Raw genomic sequence first — 13,248 nt, forward strand, 5'->3', positions numbered from 1 at the left:
ACTAGCCCATGGTGTGGTAGGTGTCTCTGCGAGGAAAGTGAGGAGAAGTTCTGTGGCTCTCTTCAAATCTTTTAACTGGACCACTAAGCAGGAGGTGGAGAACAAAGGGAATGGAATTTCTTGTGAGTTTTGTATTCTGATTTCTTCCAGAAATATAATAATGCGGGAATTGGCTCCCCAGTTTCATATTCCCTGGTCCATCCCAACAGAGGCAGAAGACATTCCCATTGTCCCCACAACTTCAGGCACCATGTGAGTACCTGCCATCTTCTCAAAAGAATGTCGGTGATGGCTACATGAGGGACAAGGTGCAAACCCTGTCCGAGGGACAGGCGATCACCCAGCAGCCTGGTGTTCTCCGGCTGCTGTGTTGGTTGCAGTCCTGAAATGCCTGTGGAAAGGCTTAGCCATGCACATGAAAGGGCTGAGAGATGGTAAATTAGTTGTGGGTTTGATGAATGCAGATGAGCAGTCATTGAAGGAATAACAGAAACTGCTCACGTGGCTTTCAGAAGGCCCAAATTCTTGAGCAGCACAGGAAGCAGGTTAGGGCATCGCCGTAGCTGGCTCACTGTTCAGTAGGCTGCTACTTGGAGAAAATGCGTCTTGAGCTGCCAGTGAAATGGGTGGAAAACAATTAGCTGAAGTATTCACATTACCTGTACACTTGGCAGACCCTCATTTCATACTGTTGGCCTCACTCGTTTTCCACCACGTAAGGCTAAAAGACCAAAGGCAAAAGTGTCTTTGTGATCCTCAGCGCACTTGTACGCTTGTATGAAGTGAACAAAGTAGGTGCTACAGAAAAGGTAGATTGCGAGTAGGTATTCACCCTTGTGTTCACAGGACTGCTGGCTTCACCGACACCTTGTGGCAACGAGATGGATAGAATTGATCCCCATTTCTCTGGGATCCTCTAAGAAATAGTTGGATATTGTAGTATCTGGAAAAGCACTCGTGTAGCCCTTCTGAAATTAGCCAGCCTAACTACTGGTTCCTGCAGGTGGCTGATTGCTATGGGGTCTTTCTAGGTACAGCTCTTACTGCTTGCCTGAAGACAGGACCCCAGCTCTATAACCATTCTTCTGAACCAAGTTGTTTTTTCCAGGTCTTTCTAAGGGGTCCTATGAGCATTACACAAGTTGGGCATAAAAACAAGCTTGGCACAATTCAAAATGCTGTTTCTGTAGATTCTGTAACATCCAGCCTGGTCCTTTCTGCTGCAGATGTGGTTCTGCCTGTCATATTATGGTACTGTGGTGCTTTTCCCTGATAGGAACCCAGATGACCTGGTAGTGTCTGCAGCACTTTGCTTTTACAGCCTTGGCACTTGTGCCTGGTTTAGTCTGGGAGAAGTTCTGCCGCTGATGTGGAAAGCGGCTGTCAAAAGGATGGGACTGAAAGAACAGTGGGAAGCTACTTTCTGGTGGCAGTTCAGGAGCGTGGGGGCACATTTGTCAGGGGTATCTTGTGTTTCCCCAGGATGGAGCTTCGTTGTGTTATTGCAGTCATCCGGCACGGTGATCGCACCCCAAAGCAGAAGATGAAGATGGAAGTTAAGCATCCCCGGTAAGAGTCAAGGCAAGAAGCTGCTCTGCTGCTGGGAAGTGAGGAGGGCCCATTTTCTGAATCGAGAGGAGGAGCAGAAGGGCTGAGTGCATGGGAGGCAGTGCTTTTTCCTGGCTCCATTCAAGCAAATGCTTTCTGCCCAGTTGAGGGAGCCCCCTTTCCCTGTAAGGATCCTGGCACCTTCTGTGTGAACACTGGGAGAGCGAGCAAAGGTCTGCTAGGTGCCGCAAAGGGAAGCGCCCCGCTACATGGGAAGCTAGTGGCTGCTTCCTTCTCGTACCTGTGGCTGGAAACACTTGTTTTTTCAGAATTTCTGAAGCATAGGAAGGAGCCAGTGGGCCTGCTGGTTCTCCCGGAGGAGCAGGGCGTGAATGCATATGTAGGGATGACAGTTCTTGTAGCACTGAAACAGCAGAAAATGGATCGGGTTCTTTGTTGTCTGTTCAGGTTCTTCGAATTATTTGAGAAATATGATGGCTACAAGACAGGGAAGTTGAAGCTGAAGAAACCAGAGCAGCTGCAGGTGAGGGGAGTCCTCTCTGGGGTTACTGTGTGGGACATGCAGGTAATATGGATCCCAGCGCGAGGCAATTCTTTGGAGGGTGGAAACCCTCAAAAGGGAAGAGTCTGTCGCACAAACACTCCCTTTCTCATTCCCCACCCCGTGCACGCTCGGTTGGGTGATAGCATGAGAGCAGAACGGAAACTGTTCCTGGCTGGTGCGAAGACTGTAGGATGGGGATGACCTGATGCAGCTTGCCCGTCTGCTGTGGTTGCCTCTGGTGAAAGACGGGTCCAGGCTAGGGAGTGGGCAGCTGGAGGCACCTGCTTGGTTCTGAACGGGGCTGGAGCACAGGGTGGGGGTGAAGCAAGCTGCAGTGTGAAAGTTTGTCCTGCCTGAGCTGTGTCTTATGAAATGATGTGTCTCTGATGAGTGGACCTGATGCTGGGTGAAGCCATCTGGAGGCCTTGCAAGAGTACAGTGGTGAGTCCGGGGCAGAACCGGTGGATGCTTGAGAGTGTCTGCTCTCCCACAGGAAGTGCTGGACATTGCACGGCAGCTTGTGGTGGACCTGGGAACCCACAGTGACTGCGAGATTGAGGAGAGGAAATCCAAACTGGAACAGCTGAAGAGCGTCTTGGAGATGTAAGGGTTCATATCTCGGGGCACCGTGAGTTTGTCTCAGAGCCGCGGGTCAGCATGCGATGTAGAAACAAGCTATGCTGCTGATGTCCTGGCCAGCTGGCGCCTCAGAGGTCAGAGTCTCCTCCATCCCCTGTTAGCAGCTGTACGTGAAAGGTGCCACGTGCTTGACATTTTCTCCTTGGCATCAAAACCGCTGCTGATTCTTGTTCCAAGTGTGCCTGGGTTTTGGCTAGACAGCTTGAGGCAAAACTGAGCTTCCTATGCTGTGGGAGAGGAACTGTAGTCCTGTAGGGACCACATAGATATGAAGCATTTTGATAAATTTGGAACAAATCTTGTTTTAAACAAGGTTGTCCTGGTGCCAAAAGTTTAACGAAAAGGAGCTTGGAAAACATGGAAAGATGTTTGTGTCCTCTTAGGTTTCGCACAGCCAAAATAAAAGACGATGGGGTGGTGTTGGCATCTTAGGAACAAGAGACGGGTTTCTCTCAGAACTGTAGCTCACCGCGGCGTACGCAGGCAGTGTCTGCGCTCAGGCCATGTCTGTGGAGCGCAGAGGATGAATTTTTGCGATGATTCCTTCCCCTGCTTTTTCTGCTCGTTAGCGATGTGGTTATTATCCTCAGCGCGGCTGGCGGATGGGTTTTTTTCTGTGATCTCATTAATGTGCTTGCTAAAGATGCAGACAGAAATGAACTAAGGCTGATTAAAGCCCTGGTGGGGTATGAGCCCAGAGCGCTGCCAGCTGAAGAGTGAGCAAGTAAATGGGTCTTTGCATTTCATTTGAGGGTGGTTGGCTTTTTTTGGGGTGCATGCCGGGTCACAGGTAGGTGGCAAAAGTGTTCATGTTCCATGGTGGTTGGTGTTGCAGCAGAAAGTCTCTTGCCTGTGCTGTGTTTTTGCTGTGTGCTGCCTAGGGACCTCTAGGCAAAGGGTGAGTGGAGTTGATTTGTTTGAATTTTTGTTTCCCCCTCTCCTTGTGACAGGTATGGGCATTTTTCTGGCATCAACCGTAAGGTTCAGCTGACCTATCTGCCTCATGGACATCCAAAAGCTGCGAGTGAAGAGGAAGGTAAAGAAACCTGATGTTGCTGCCAGGATCTTAAAGCCTGGTGTTCAAGAGTGCGTGCAGCTGTCCTACCTATATAGGCCTCTGGACGTGCAAGCAAAATTAGTGACCCATAGCTTATCTTTGCTCACATCATATGAAGGGTGGGAGTGATGCATAATGTAGCGTGCCAGTACACCCCGGATAGTGCCACAGGGCTTATGCTTCCAATTTCATGAATGTCAGCCTGTACCTTCAAGTATATCCCCCAACCTGGGGATTTTGGGTCAGGCTTGTGTTGAGAACGCTCTGCAAGGTGCTGATGACAACCTCTTCTTCCTCCCCTCCTCTCCCCCTGCAAGCTCAGCTTTGAGGTCTGAGGTAGTGAGTACCTGTTTGTCTCCTAGAAGCTCGCCGAGAGCCTTCCCCATCCCTTCTCCTGGTGCTTAAATGGGGTGGAGAGCTGACACCAGCAGGAAGAGTCCAGGCAGAAGAGCTGGGGCGAGCCTTTCGCTGTATGTACCCTGGAGGCCAAGGTAAGCTTTGCCCATGCATCTCCGGTCCTGTCCTGTGACTGTGCCAGGCCGCCCAGCCCAGGTGGACCAGTGTGAGGGATGCTCAGACATCTGTGGGCTGTGTGCAGCCTGGGTGACTCAGGCCATCGCTGGTTTTGTTCTTTTGAGTTGACCTGGTAAGGATGAATAATTCAAGTGGGTTTTGCACCCAGAGATCCCTAAGCCGGCTAGAAATGTCTGCTGCAGTGGTTAAACTTCAGTATGTCTTGGAACACAATAGCATTCTTTCAACTAATGTGCCGGTATTCAAAAAAGAGAAGCAATTCTAATAAGATATGTTCTGATGCAGCAAATACGGTTCAAAATTTATGTATGGTTAACAAGGAATTTAGGTCAGATGTAGAGAACAGAGGAAATCTATCTTGGAATACAGATAATTCTGCCTTGAGGCAGGAGGATAGGAAGGTACCTTCTCCGTATTTTCTCTGCCATAATTCTGTGACTCGGAAAAGCATTTAGTACATACACAGACCAACAAGAGCCCAAAAGGGAAAAAAAAAAAAGGCTGAGATCGCCTTTTCATCCAAGTAAAGAGTCAGAAATAGTACACTGCTACTGTATTGATCTGATGAGATCAGTATTGGATACTGCTTATCTTTGACTTGTATGTGTAATTAATTCAATTTAATTAAATTTCAAATTAATTAAGCTAATTTAAACTGGAGAATATTTCCTTCTGGAATAAAGACGAGTTACCCTTGGTGGAAGAGGATCTGGTCAGGGCATACTTAAGCTAACTGGACGTACATAAGTCCATGGGCCCTGATGCGATGCACCCACGAGTGCTGAGGGAGCTGGCAGATGTCACTGCGGGGCCACTCTAGATTATCTTTGAAAGATTGTGGGGACAGGAGGAGGTGCCTGAGGACTGGAGGAGAGGAAATGTCACTCCTAGCTTCAAAAACAAGAAGGAGGACCCAGGGAACTGCAGGCTGGTCAACCTCACCACAGTCCCTGGGAAGGTGACGGAGCAGCTAATCCTGGAAACCATTTCTGGGCACATGAAGGATAGGAAGGTGATTGGGAGTAGTCAGCGTGGATTCACGAAGGGAATTCATGCTTAATCAACACTTCTGCAATGAAGTGACTGACTTGTTTAGGTGAGGGGCGAACAATGGCTATGGCCTACTTTGACTTCACCAAGGCTTTCAACACTGTCTCTGGTAACATCCTCATAGCTGATGAAGTATGGGCTGGATGAGCAGACAGTGAGGTGGATTGAAAGCTAGCTGAACAGCTGGATTTGGGGGCACAAAGTCTAGTTGGAGGCCAGGAACTAGCGGTGTAGCCTAGGGGTGAAAACTGGGTCCGATCCTCTCTAATATCTTCATTAATGATCTGGAAGATGGGCCAGAGTGTACCCTCAGCAAGTTTGCAGATGGCACGAAACTGGGAGGAGTGGCTGATACGCCAGAGGGTGGCCCTGCCATCCAGAGGGACCTCGACAGGCTGGAGAAATGGGCTGGCACGAACCTCATGATGTTCAACAAGGGGAAGTGCAAAGTCCTGCCTCTGGGGAGGAACAGCCCCCTGCACCAATATATGCTGGGGGCCAACCAGCTGGAAAGCAGCTTTGCAGAAATGGACCTGGGGGTCCTGGTGGACACCAAGTTGAACATGAGCCAAGAACGTGCCCTTGCCACACAGAAGGCGAATGGTATCCTGGGCTGCGTTAGGAGGAGTGTTGCCAGCAGGTCGAGGAAGGGGAGCTGTGAGGTCAGATGCTTGTGATCTCAAGAGCACATTTTTAGCAAATGTGAGGATAAACTTTCCAAAAGATGAGAAAAACGTGCTGTTGCTTACTGCAAGGTGCCAACAGGTAAAGCAGACTGTCAGTGCACAGAGACTAAAGGAGGAGGAGCAGTAGTGGACAGAGGATCTTCATGACAAGGCCTGTGTGCCATTCCTGAAGATGGGAACGGTGAGTTAGAAAGGCTAAGGTTAGGTTAGGACTTGCTGGTGCTGTTGTGGATCTCTGAAGCCCGGAGCTGAGAGGATCAGCCACTGACTTGGACGAGAGATTGGGGAGAGCAGAAGACAGTGTGCAGGAGAGGCAATTCCAGTGGAAGTACAGGGAGTAGATTGCAGCGTAATGAGCCAAAACCTGAGAGAAGGGACCTGTCTGCAGAGCTCTGGTCAAGTGGAGCACAGTTACCAGCAAGCTGGGCTGAGCCCTAAGGTAAGGTCTGTGCCAGTTCTGAACTGGCTGCTCCAGAGGTGGTGAGCACCGAGTGGCTGCCCTCCTGCTCATGGTGGAGCTCGGTCTGAGCATGTACAAGGTGACTTCAGCCCTTCTGAATCCCGGCTTTGGAGACTTGGGCTTCACGTGGTTGTTCACGGAGAGGGAGAGATCTTATTTTGCAGTGGGATGCTGTGTTCCTGGGTAGCAGTTGGTACATGGCGGCTTTGTCCAGATACACAGCTGACTTCTGGCTGGTGTCTGTCCTGGTCTAGCAGGGTGTTTCTCTTGAGTTGTGAGCTCAGAGCTGGGAGCAGTTTTCCCATCTTCTCATGCAGTGTCACTGGGTACTGTGCAAAATCATCATGGGATTCCAGGCAGCAGCAAATCAGTCACCACTGCACTGTCTTTGGAGGATCAGACTTGAGAGCTGCATGAGTTGCTTTCTCCCATTACTGATCTTACTCCTGTGGTTGACTCAGCCGTCATAAATAAACCGGCATTTTGTGCGGCAAGATAATTGTAGCTCTGCAGGATATGCTTTGGAAGCCAGGTGCCTCCCTCCGGAATAGCTCTGCCTGCAGTTCTGATGGCAGCAGTACCTGCTCTCGTGCAGAGAACAAGTAGAAGGAGGCAATTTTTTTGTGCATCTTTGTTCTGCACAGGGGTATTCAGGGTAGCAGAACAACTGTGGACTGTTCAGAGAGGGTTGCTGCAGAATTTGGGCAGCATCAGACTTGACTGGCGAATGCTCACTTTGTTCCCTCAAAATGAACTTTCCCAAGTTAAGCAAAGCCTGAATCAGATTTCTAGTCATCACGTATGGCTAGAACTGTCTATTTTGGAGCAGCCTAAATGCTGGCTATGAAAGTGATTAATTCTCTACATATCTTTGTTACTACAGTAAAGTCTGTTGTCTAAAGCAGTATGTTCAGCTGATAGTTTTGCAGGTGTCAGAACATTAATTTTGAGTTTGTTTTCTGTTCCAGGTGATTACGCTGGTTTCCCTGGATGTGGCTTGCTCAGGCTGCACAGCACCTACCGTCACGATCTCAAGATCTACGCCTCAGACGAGGGACGAGTTCAGATGACAGCAGCAGCTTTTGCAAAGGTCCTTCCCCTTTTTTGGGCGTCTGTTAGTTCTGCTGTATTAGTCTTCAAATATGCCAGTTCTAAAGGAAAACCTCTGGTGATGAGGAAGGAGCTGTCCTAGGAGCTTCCCCGCTCTGCTGGGAGGACGGTGGTACGCTAAGCTAATAGCAAGCACGTGGGGCGGTACTGGAAATCCAGTGTAGCTGCACATGCATGTTACCTTTAGTATCCTGTCCAGGATAGGACTCTGACTGGAGAAGGAGTTATTTATGGAGTATTGCTGGTGTTTGATGTTAGAGCACATCAGACCTGTTGCTGAGCATTAATTGCCTACAAAATGAGTGTTTCTTGGATGACTGCCCAGCCAGAGGGGTTATTCCTTGACTGCTGGATTTCAAAGGGGAATGAAATGCCTTTGGTGCAGTGTGGGATGGGGACTGGGAGGAGACAGGTTCATCTGCAGTTAAGGCTTGAGCCAAGGTGGTGACCTTAGCTGTTTTTCAGAGCCTCTGCTGTATCAACATTTTCCAACAGAGTTGGCTGCTCAACGATTGCCTGGACAAATCCGGGGCTGCTGCAGGCAGAGCTGGCCTGTCGCCTCGAATAGCTCTAGAAGCATGCCAGAGTCACTGGTGACCGTAGGTGCTGTTGCTGTAGAACTGCTCTTCAAGGACAGTTCAGATTTCACTCAAGTTGACTGAAGGCTGGCCATGAAACTACCAGAAATGTTTGTGGCTTGGGTTGCACATAGCTGAAATCTTGTCCTCTGTTGCTTTAGGGTCTGCTGGCCCTGGAAGGAGAGCTGACCCCCATCCTGGTGCAAATGGTGAAAAGTGCCAACATGAACGGTCTCCTGGACAGTGACAGTGATTCCCTTAGCAGCTGTCAACACAGAGTGAAGGCACGACTGCATGAAATCATGCAGAAGGATGCTGAGTTCTGTGAAGAGGATTATGAAAAGGTAAAGCACCTGGGTGGCTTTAGTGCTTCCTGTGTCTGGAAGGAGAATAGCATTGCTCCAGCGGTTTGACGTGAAGCCTGCTGGTATGTGAACAGCAGTTTGGTTAGTCTGAGATCGGTTCAGGTCAAAATGATGGGATATAAACAGAACTTAGGGAGGGAAAGAGCAGGTTAATAGCCCCTGCCTTTCTCCAAGTGGAAATCCTCAGTGTTGCTCCACTGTCCCCTTCAAGAATCATCATGGTACCCTCCTCTCCCTTTAGAAGTCCCAGTGCATTTTATTCTCATGGGTGTGCTAAAAGAAGGGTCCTTGTGGTTTACTGCATGCTGCCCAGAACAATCCCAGTTGCTGCGGACAGGGACTACGCCTTGCCGGAGTTTAGATCTGTGTTCTGTGCCTGTGTGAACAGATCTTTTGGATACAAACCCTTTCGTGGTCCTATCAGTGTCTGATAACTGCAGAGTAGAGAGCGTGGGCTACATCCAGCACAGCAGCCAGTAAAAGCACTATAGCTGCTTCTCCAGCAAGTCCCTAAAACATTTTTTCTCCCAGACTCTGAGATCTGATTACTGAACTGAAATCCACTACCATTAAGGAACATATTTCTCACCTCAAAGAACTGCTTAAAAATTCTGAAGCCCTTCTGCTGAAGCACAGAAGCGAAGTGAGGCAGGAGTGGATGTTGTAGGCGGAGGGAGGTCTGATCTGACAGGATCAGTTGTTTGCTCCCTCTGACTTTGGTCCTGAGGAAGTTTTTAAAACATGCCTAACTACCCCTAGGAATAGGCCAGCTTATTACGCTCTTCTGGGCGCACAACTTTTGTACCTAGTAAGAAGGCAGTACAGCTGCAAAAGGCAGACATTTTGTGTTCCCGGTTTGTAAAGATACTAACTCATCTCTGCTGGTATCTCCTCTCAGCTAGCACCTACAGGCAGTGCTTCTCTGCTCAACTCCATGACATTTATCCAGAACCCAGTAGAGGTCTGTAACCAGGTGTTCACCCTGATTGAGAATCTCACCTCCCAGATACAGAAACGTCTGGAAGACCCAAAATCTGCAGGTGAGCATCAGAACTGGAAAGTGTCTGGAGCAGATTCATTTATTGTTGCATCTTCAGAGCTCCCAAACGCCACTATGGTTTGTGTTTGTCTGTAGGAGAGAATTCTAAGGTGAAATTCTGTATGTGCTGTTGATGTAGAAGGCTCCTATTCCACTTTCAACTGTTAGAGAGAGGTGTAATGTAAAGGAAACGATATGTGCATCTTGGGTTTAGAGTGAATGTAAGCAGCAGCAGCATAGCCTGGAGAGGGATGCCTGATTTTTTCAAGCATTTGCTGGAGGGGAGCTCAAGACTCTAACCAGCACGTTTTGCAGTCATGATTTGCTCACCTCTAAGAACTTTCCTAATAACAGTGCAGAGGTTTTAAAAAGGCATCTGTGGGACATTTCACACGATTTATGGCAGACATAAGCCAACAGGCAAGCAGTTTCACTTTTCTCGAGTATTTTGGAAGTAGCTTATTGCTGCAGGTTAAAACTCCGTGCAGCAGGGCCAGTGATGCCTGTGGGCAACGTAATAATCGGAGCCCTTCTGTGCTGGGAGAAGTCCATCCTAGCTGTCACTTGAAATCTACGCAGAAGGAGTCAGCACGTGAATGTGGTTTGGTGTTCTCTGCTGTTTAGACCTGCAGCTGTACCACAGTGAGACTTTAGAACTGATGCTGCAACGCTGGAGTAAGCTGGAGCGAGATTTCCGCATGAAGAATGGGCGTTACGACATCAGCAAGATCCCTGATATCTATGACTGCATCAAGTATGACGTACAGCACAACTGTGCGCTGAAACTGGAAGGCACAGCTGAACTCTTCAAACTCTCCAAAGCCCTGGCAGATGTGATCATACCCCAGGTATAGCCTGCCTTGCCTGTGTGACGATGTCTGTGGTGTCAGTTTCTGACCCTTTCCCTCTCTGTTTTTTTTCTCGATTCTCTTGCACGTTACCTCAAGGCAGTGTATCACAGGTATTTCTCAGAGATGTCTCTTAGTGTTTGTATAAGGCCATAACCATTTATGACTTAAGATGTGGCAGGCTGGCTTCCTGGGTGAGGATTCTGACAGCATCAGAATAATGAACAGCGGACCCAGCAGCTTGTCCCTGTTCATCGTAGTGCATTATAGCACAGCTTCGAGCCGAGTGCGTGTGCCGTAGCAACATCCCATTCCCCACAGACGAGATTGCACAGGGAAAGAGAGATTTCTGTGTTAAAGTGAAGGCTTGTTCTGGCAAGTTTGTTATTCTTGTCAAGCTAGAACTTGTTCAGTTTGTGTAGTTGGCTTGCTTCTCAGCAAGTTTGTGCCCATGAACACGGGAGGGGAAAGGAGGGCCACGTGCAACCGATCTCTGTATTCACCATTGTTCTGTCCCGCTGCTGGCAGAAATGCTTCGTTTATGTGGGATGAGCTTCTACCCACAAGGTCCAACTGCACTTGTGCCTGTGTAGAGCAGAAGTGGTCTTCTAAACTTTTTCACGTTGTTCCTGATGAGATGCAGTTTGGCTATTTCCAGCATGGCACTTCAAGTTTTATCTTTGCAAATAGCAGTTGTTGCATTAATGCCAGGTCAGGGTACAAGTTTGTGTGTCATGAGGGGAGGTTCCCTGATGGTATTTGTGCCTCTCAGCTGTTGGAAGGATACCACAGTCATGTCTAGACAGATTGGGATTCTTGGAGGAGTCTCTGTCCTCTGTTACCCTCTGCAATATGCAGGGAAAAAAATGGTGCTGAGTGACACTTCCCTTTCTGCCCTTGCTTAACTGCAGCGGTGCCCGCGGACAGGCCTGTTGGAGTCCAGCCTCCTTTCATGTGAGGATGTGGCAAAGAACCAGGGCTCAAGGGTATCTGTTGTTTTGTTCCTGCAGGAATATGGGATTAATAAGGAGGAGAAACTGGAGATTGCTATCGGCTTTTGTCTTCCTCTCATTAAAAAGATCCAGTTGGACCTACAGAGAACCCATGAAGATGAGTCCGTCAACAAACTACATCCCTTGTAAGGACTGTGCTGCATGCTGCTGCTGGTGGGGAGGGCAGCTTTGGAGCAGTGTGTGGGGGCCACGCGCTGGTGTGGAAGGAGGCACTGAACATACACTGAAGGACACACCAAGAGGGAGGCATGTTGGTGCTCCTAGAACGAGAAGGGAGATGGAAAGGCCCATTGAGACTGCTGAGCGGGAGCATGGTGCCGCAGGCGCTTAAAGCCATTGTAGTTGGATGGTGGTGCCTTCATCCCTGTCTCTGCAAGGGGCAAGTGCTGGTATGATGAGGCCACCTCTGCCCCACCACGCGTCTCCATTAGGATGCCATAAAACTCGCTGCTCCTGTGCCCAGTGCTCTCACTGTTTGTTCTGTTCCTGCTGCTCTTTGACAGTTCCCAGTGTGGGGTTCTCTAATTCCATTAAGCGTGCAGAGATGCTGCTGTATGATAGATGGCAATTCATTAGCAGGCTGTGAGTAACACTGGGCTGATTTTGGTTTAGGTACTCAAGAGGAGTTCTGTCACCAGGTCGCCACGTTCGGACACGGCTCTACTTCACCAGTGAGAGCCACGTGCACTCTCTGCTCAGTATCTTCCGCTATGGGGGGCTCCTGGATGTAAGTGTCCCAGCAATGCTCACAGAGTAAGCCTCCCTGCTTTTTTTCGGTGGCCCTTTGCAAGGTGGACAGTGTATGTTTGTAGGTTGCCCCTCTAGCCAGCTCCCCCAGTAATGGTGTGCATCAGTGGCCTCTGGCCAACTCCGTCTCTGCTGTGTTTGCATGCTGCAGCCTCCTGCCTTTCTGGCTTGTAGGAGGATTGTTCTTCCTCAGTCCTGACACCGCCTGCCTTGCTTGTGCAGAGGCATGTTTTTTCCAAGAGCTGTCCTGCTGGTTTCAGATGAGTAGACCACTTACCTGTGCAGGAGGATAGCAGTATGAGGCAATGGGGATGAAGGAATTTCTCTCTTCCTCCTTCCTTCAACCCTTTATTTCAAGAGCTTGGCCCTGTTATTTAGTGACTTTCAGTCAATTCTAAGTCAAGAAAATCAGTTTGCAGAGGAAGTGACTTGAGGTTGCAAATGCATAGGGGGTGCTCTCTACCAGAGGGACAGATGGCACATTTTTAGGGGACTAACTCATCCAATCCAACCTTCACTCGCTCTCCTAACCTGCTTCCTGAAGCAGTTGGCATGCAGACCCTGAGAAAAGCTCTGCTTTAGACTCCTTGAGAGGCTCTCAGATTGATCTTCCCATTTTTAAGCATGGTGTTCTGAAATGCCTTGTTTGGGCTTGCTTAGCAGGCATGATTTCTGATGTCTGTGGAAGCTCAGTGTACCTGCAGGCAGTGATCGTGCAAGTACCTCTGAATTGCTCACTGAAGAAGATGCTCTTTATTCCCCGACTTGAGTGTCAGAGGATGCTGGGTTGCCAGCACAGGGATATTAGGCTGCATCTGGGTTCGTTTGTACTGGTGGGGTTCATTTCACGTCCATCAGGGTGGTGAGATGCTCCACAGCAGCATGAGTGGCACTGCAGGTATGGCCATTCCCTAGCAGTGCTGGGGAAGCAATGAGGGGTGGGCTGCCCGGCCTCGTGGAGTCCAGGGGTCCGGCGTGGCTCTGTAGACTTTTCATTCAGCATCGTGTA

The 13,248-nt window shown here is 49.2% G+C and overlaps 1 protein-coding gene across 8 annotated transcripts in view; it reads left to right on the forward strand.

Moving 5' to 3' along the window:
• The window catches only part of PPIP5K1 (diphosphoinositol pentakisphosphate kinase 1), a 51,510-nt gene that overhangs the window by 11,846 nt on the left and 26,416 nt on the right, over positions 1-13,248 (forward strand). For 7 of the 8 annotated variants that reach the window (XM_087744867.1, XM_087744869.1, XM_087744868.1 and 4 more), the window contains exons 11-22: positions 151-252; positions 1,483-1,569; positions 2,017-2,092; positions 2,607-2,716; positions 3,703-3,788; positions 4,172-4,300; positions 7,508-7,629; positions 8,389-8,571; positions 9,491-9,632; positions 10,256-10,479; positions 11,490-11,617; positions 12,105-12,219. In XM_087744867.1, coding sequence (XP_087600993.1) covers positions 151-252; positions 1,483-1,569; positions 2,017-2,092; positions 2,607-2,716; positions 3,703-3,788; positions 4,172-4,300; positions 7,508-7,629; positions 8,389-8,571; positions 9,491-9,632; positions 10,256-10,479; positions 11,490-11,617; positions 12,105-12,219 — 1,504 coding nt within the window. The remainder of the gene's footprint in view (positions 1-150; positions 253-1,482; positions 1,570-2,016; positions 2,093-2,606; positions 2,717-3,702; positions 3,789-4,171; positions 4,301-7,507; positions 7,630-8,388; positions 8,572-9,490; positions 9,633-10,255; positions 10,480-11,489; positions 11,618-12,104; positions 12,220-13,248) is intronic. The other variant, XM_087744874.1, reaches the window with a different exon arrangement.

This window comes from Nipponia nippon, unplaced genomic scaffold (assembly GCF_047370975.1).
Source record: "Nipponia nippon isolate SJK-2023a ecotype South Korea unplaced genomic scaffold, ASM4737097v1 scaffold_9, whole genome shotgun sequence".
Classification (NCBI taxonomy): domain Eukaryota; kingdom Metazoa; phylum Chordata; class Aves; order Pelecaniformes; family Threskiornithidae; genus Nipponia; species Nipponia nippon.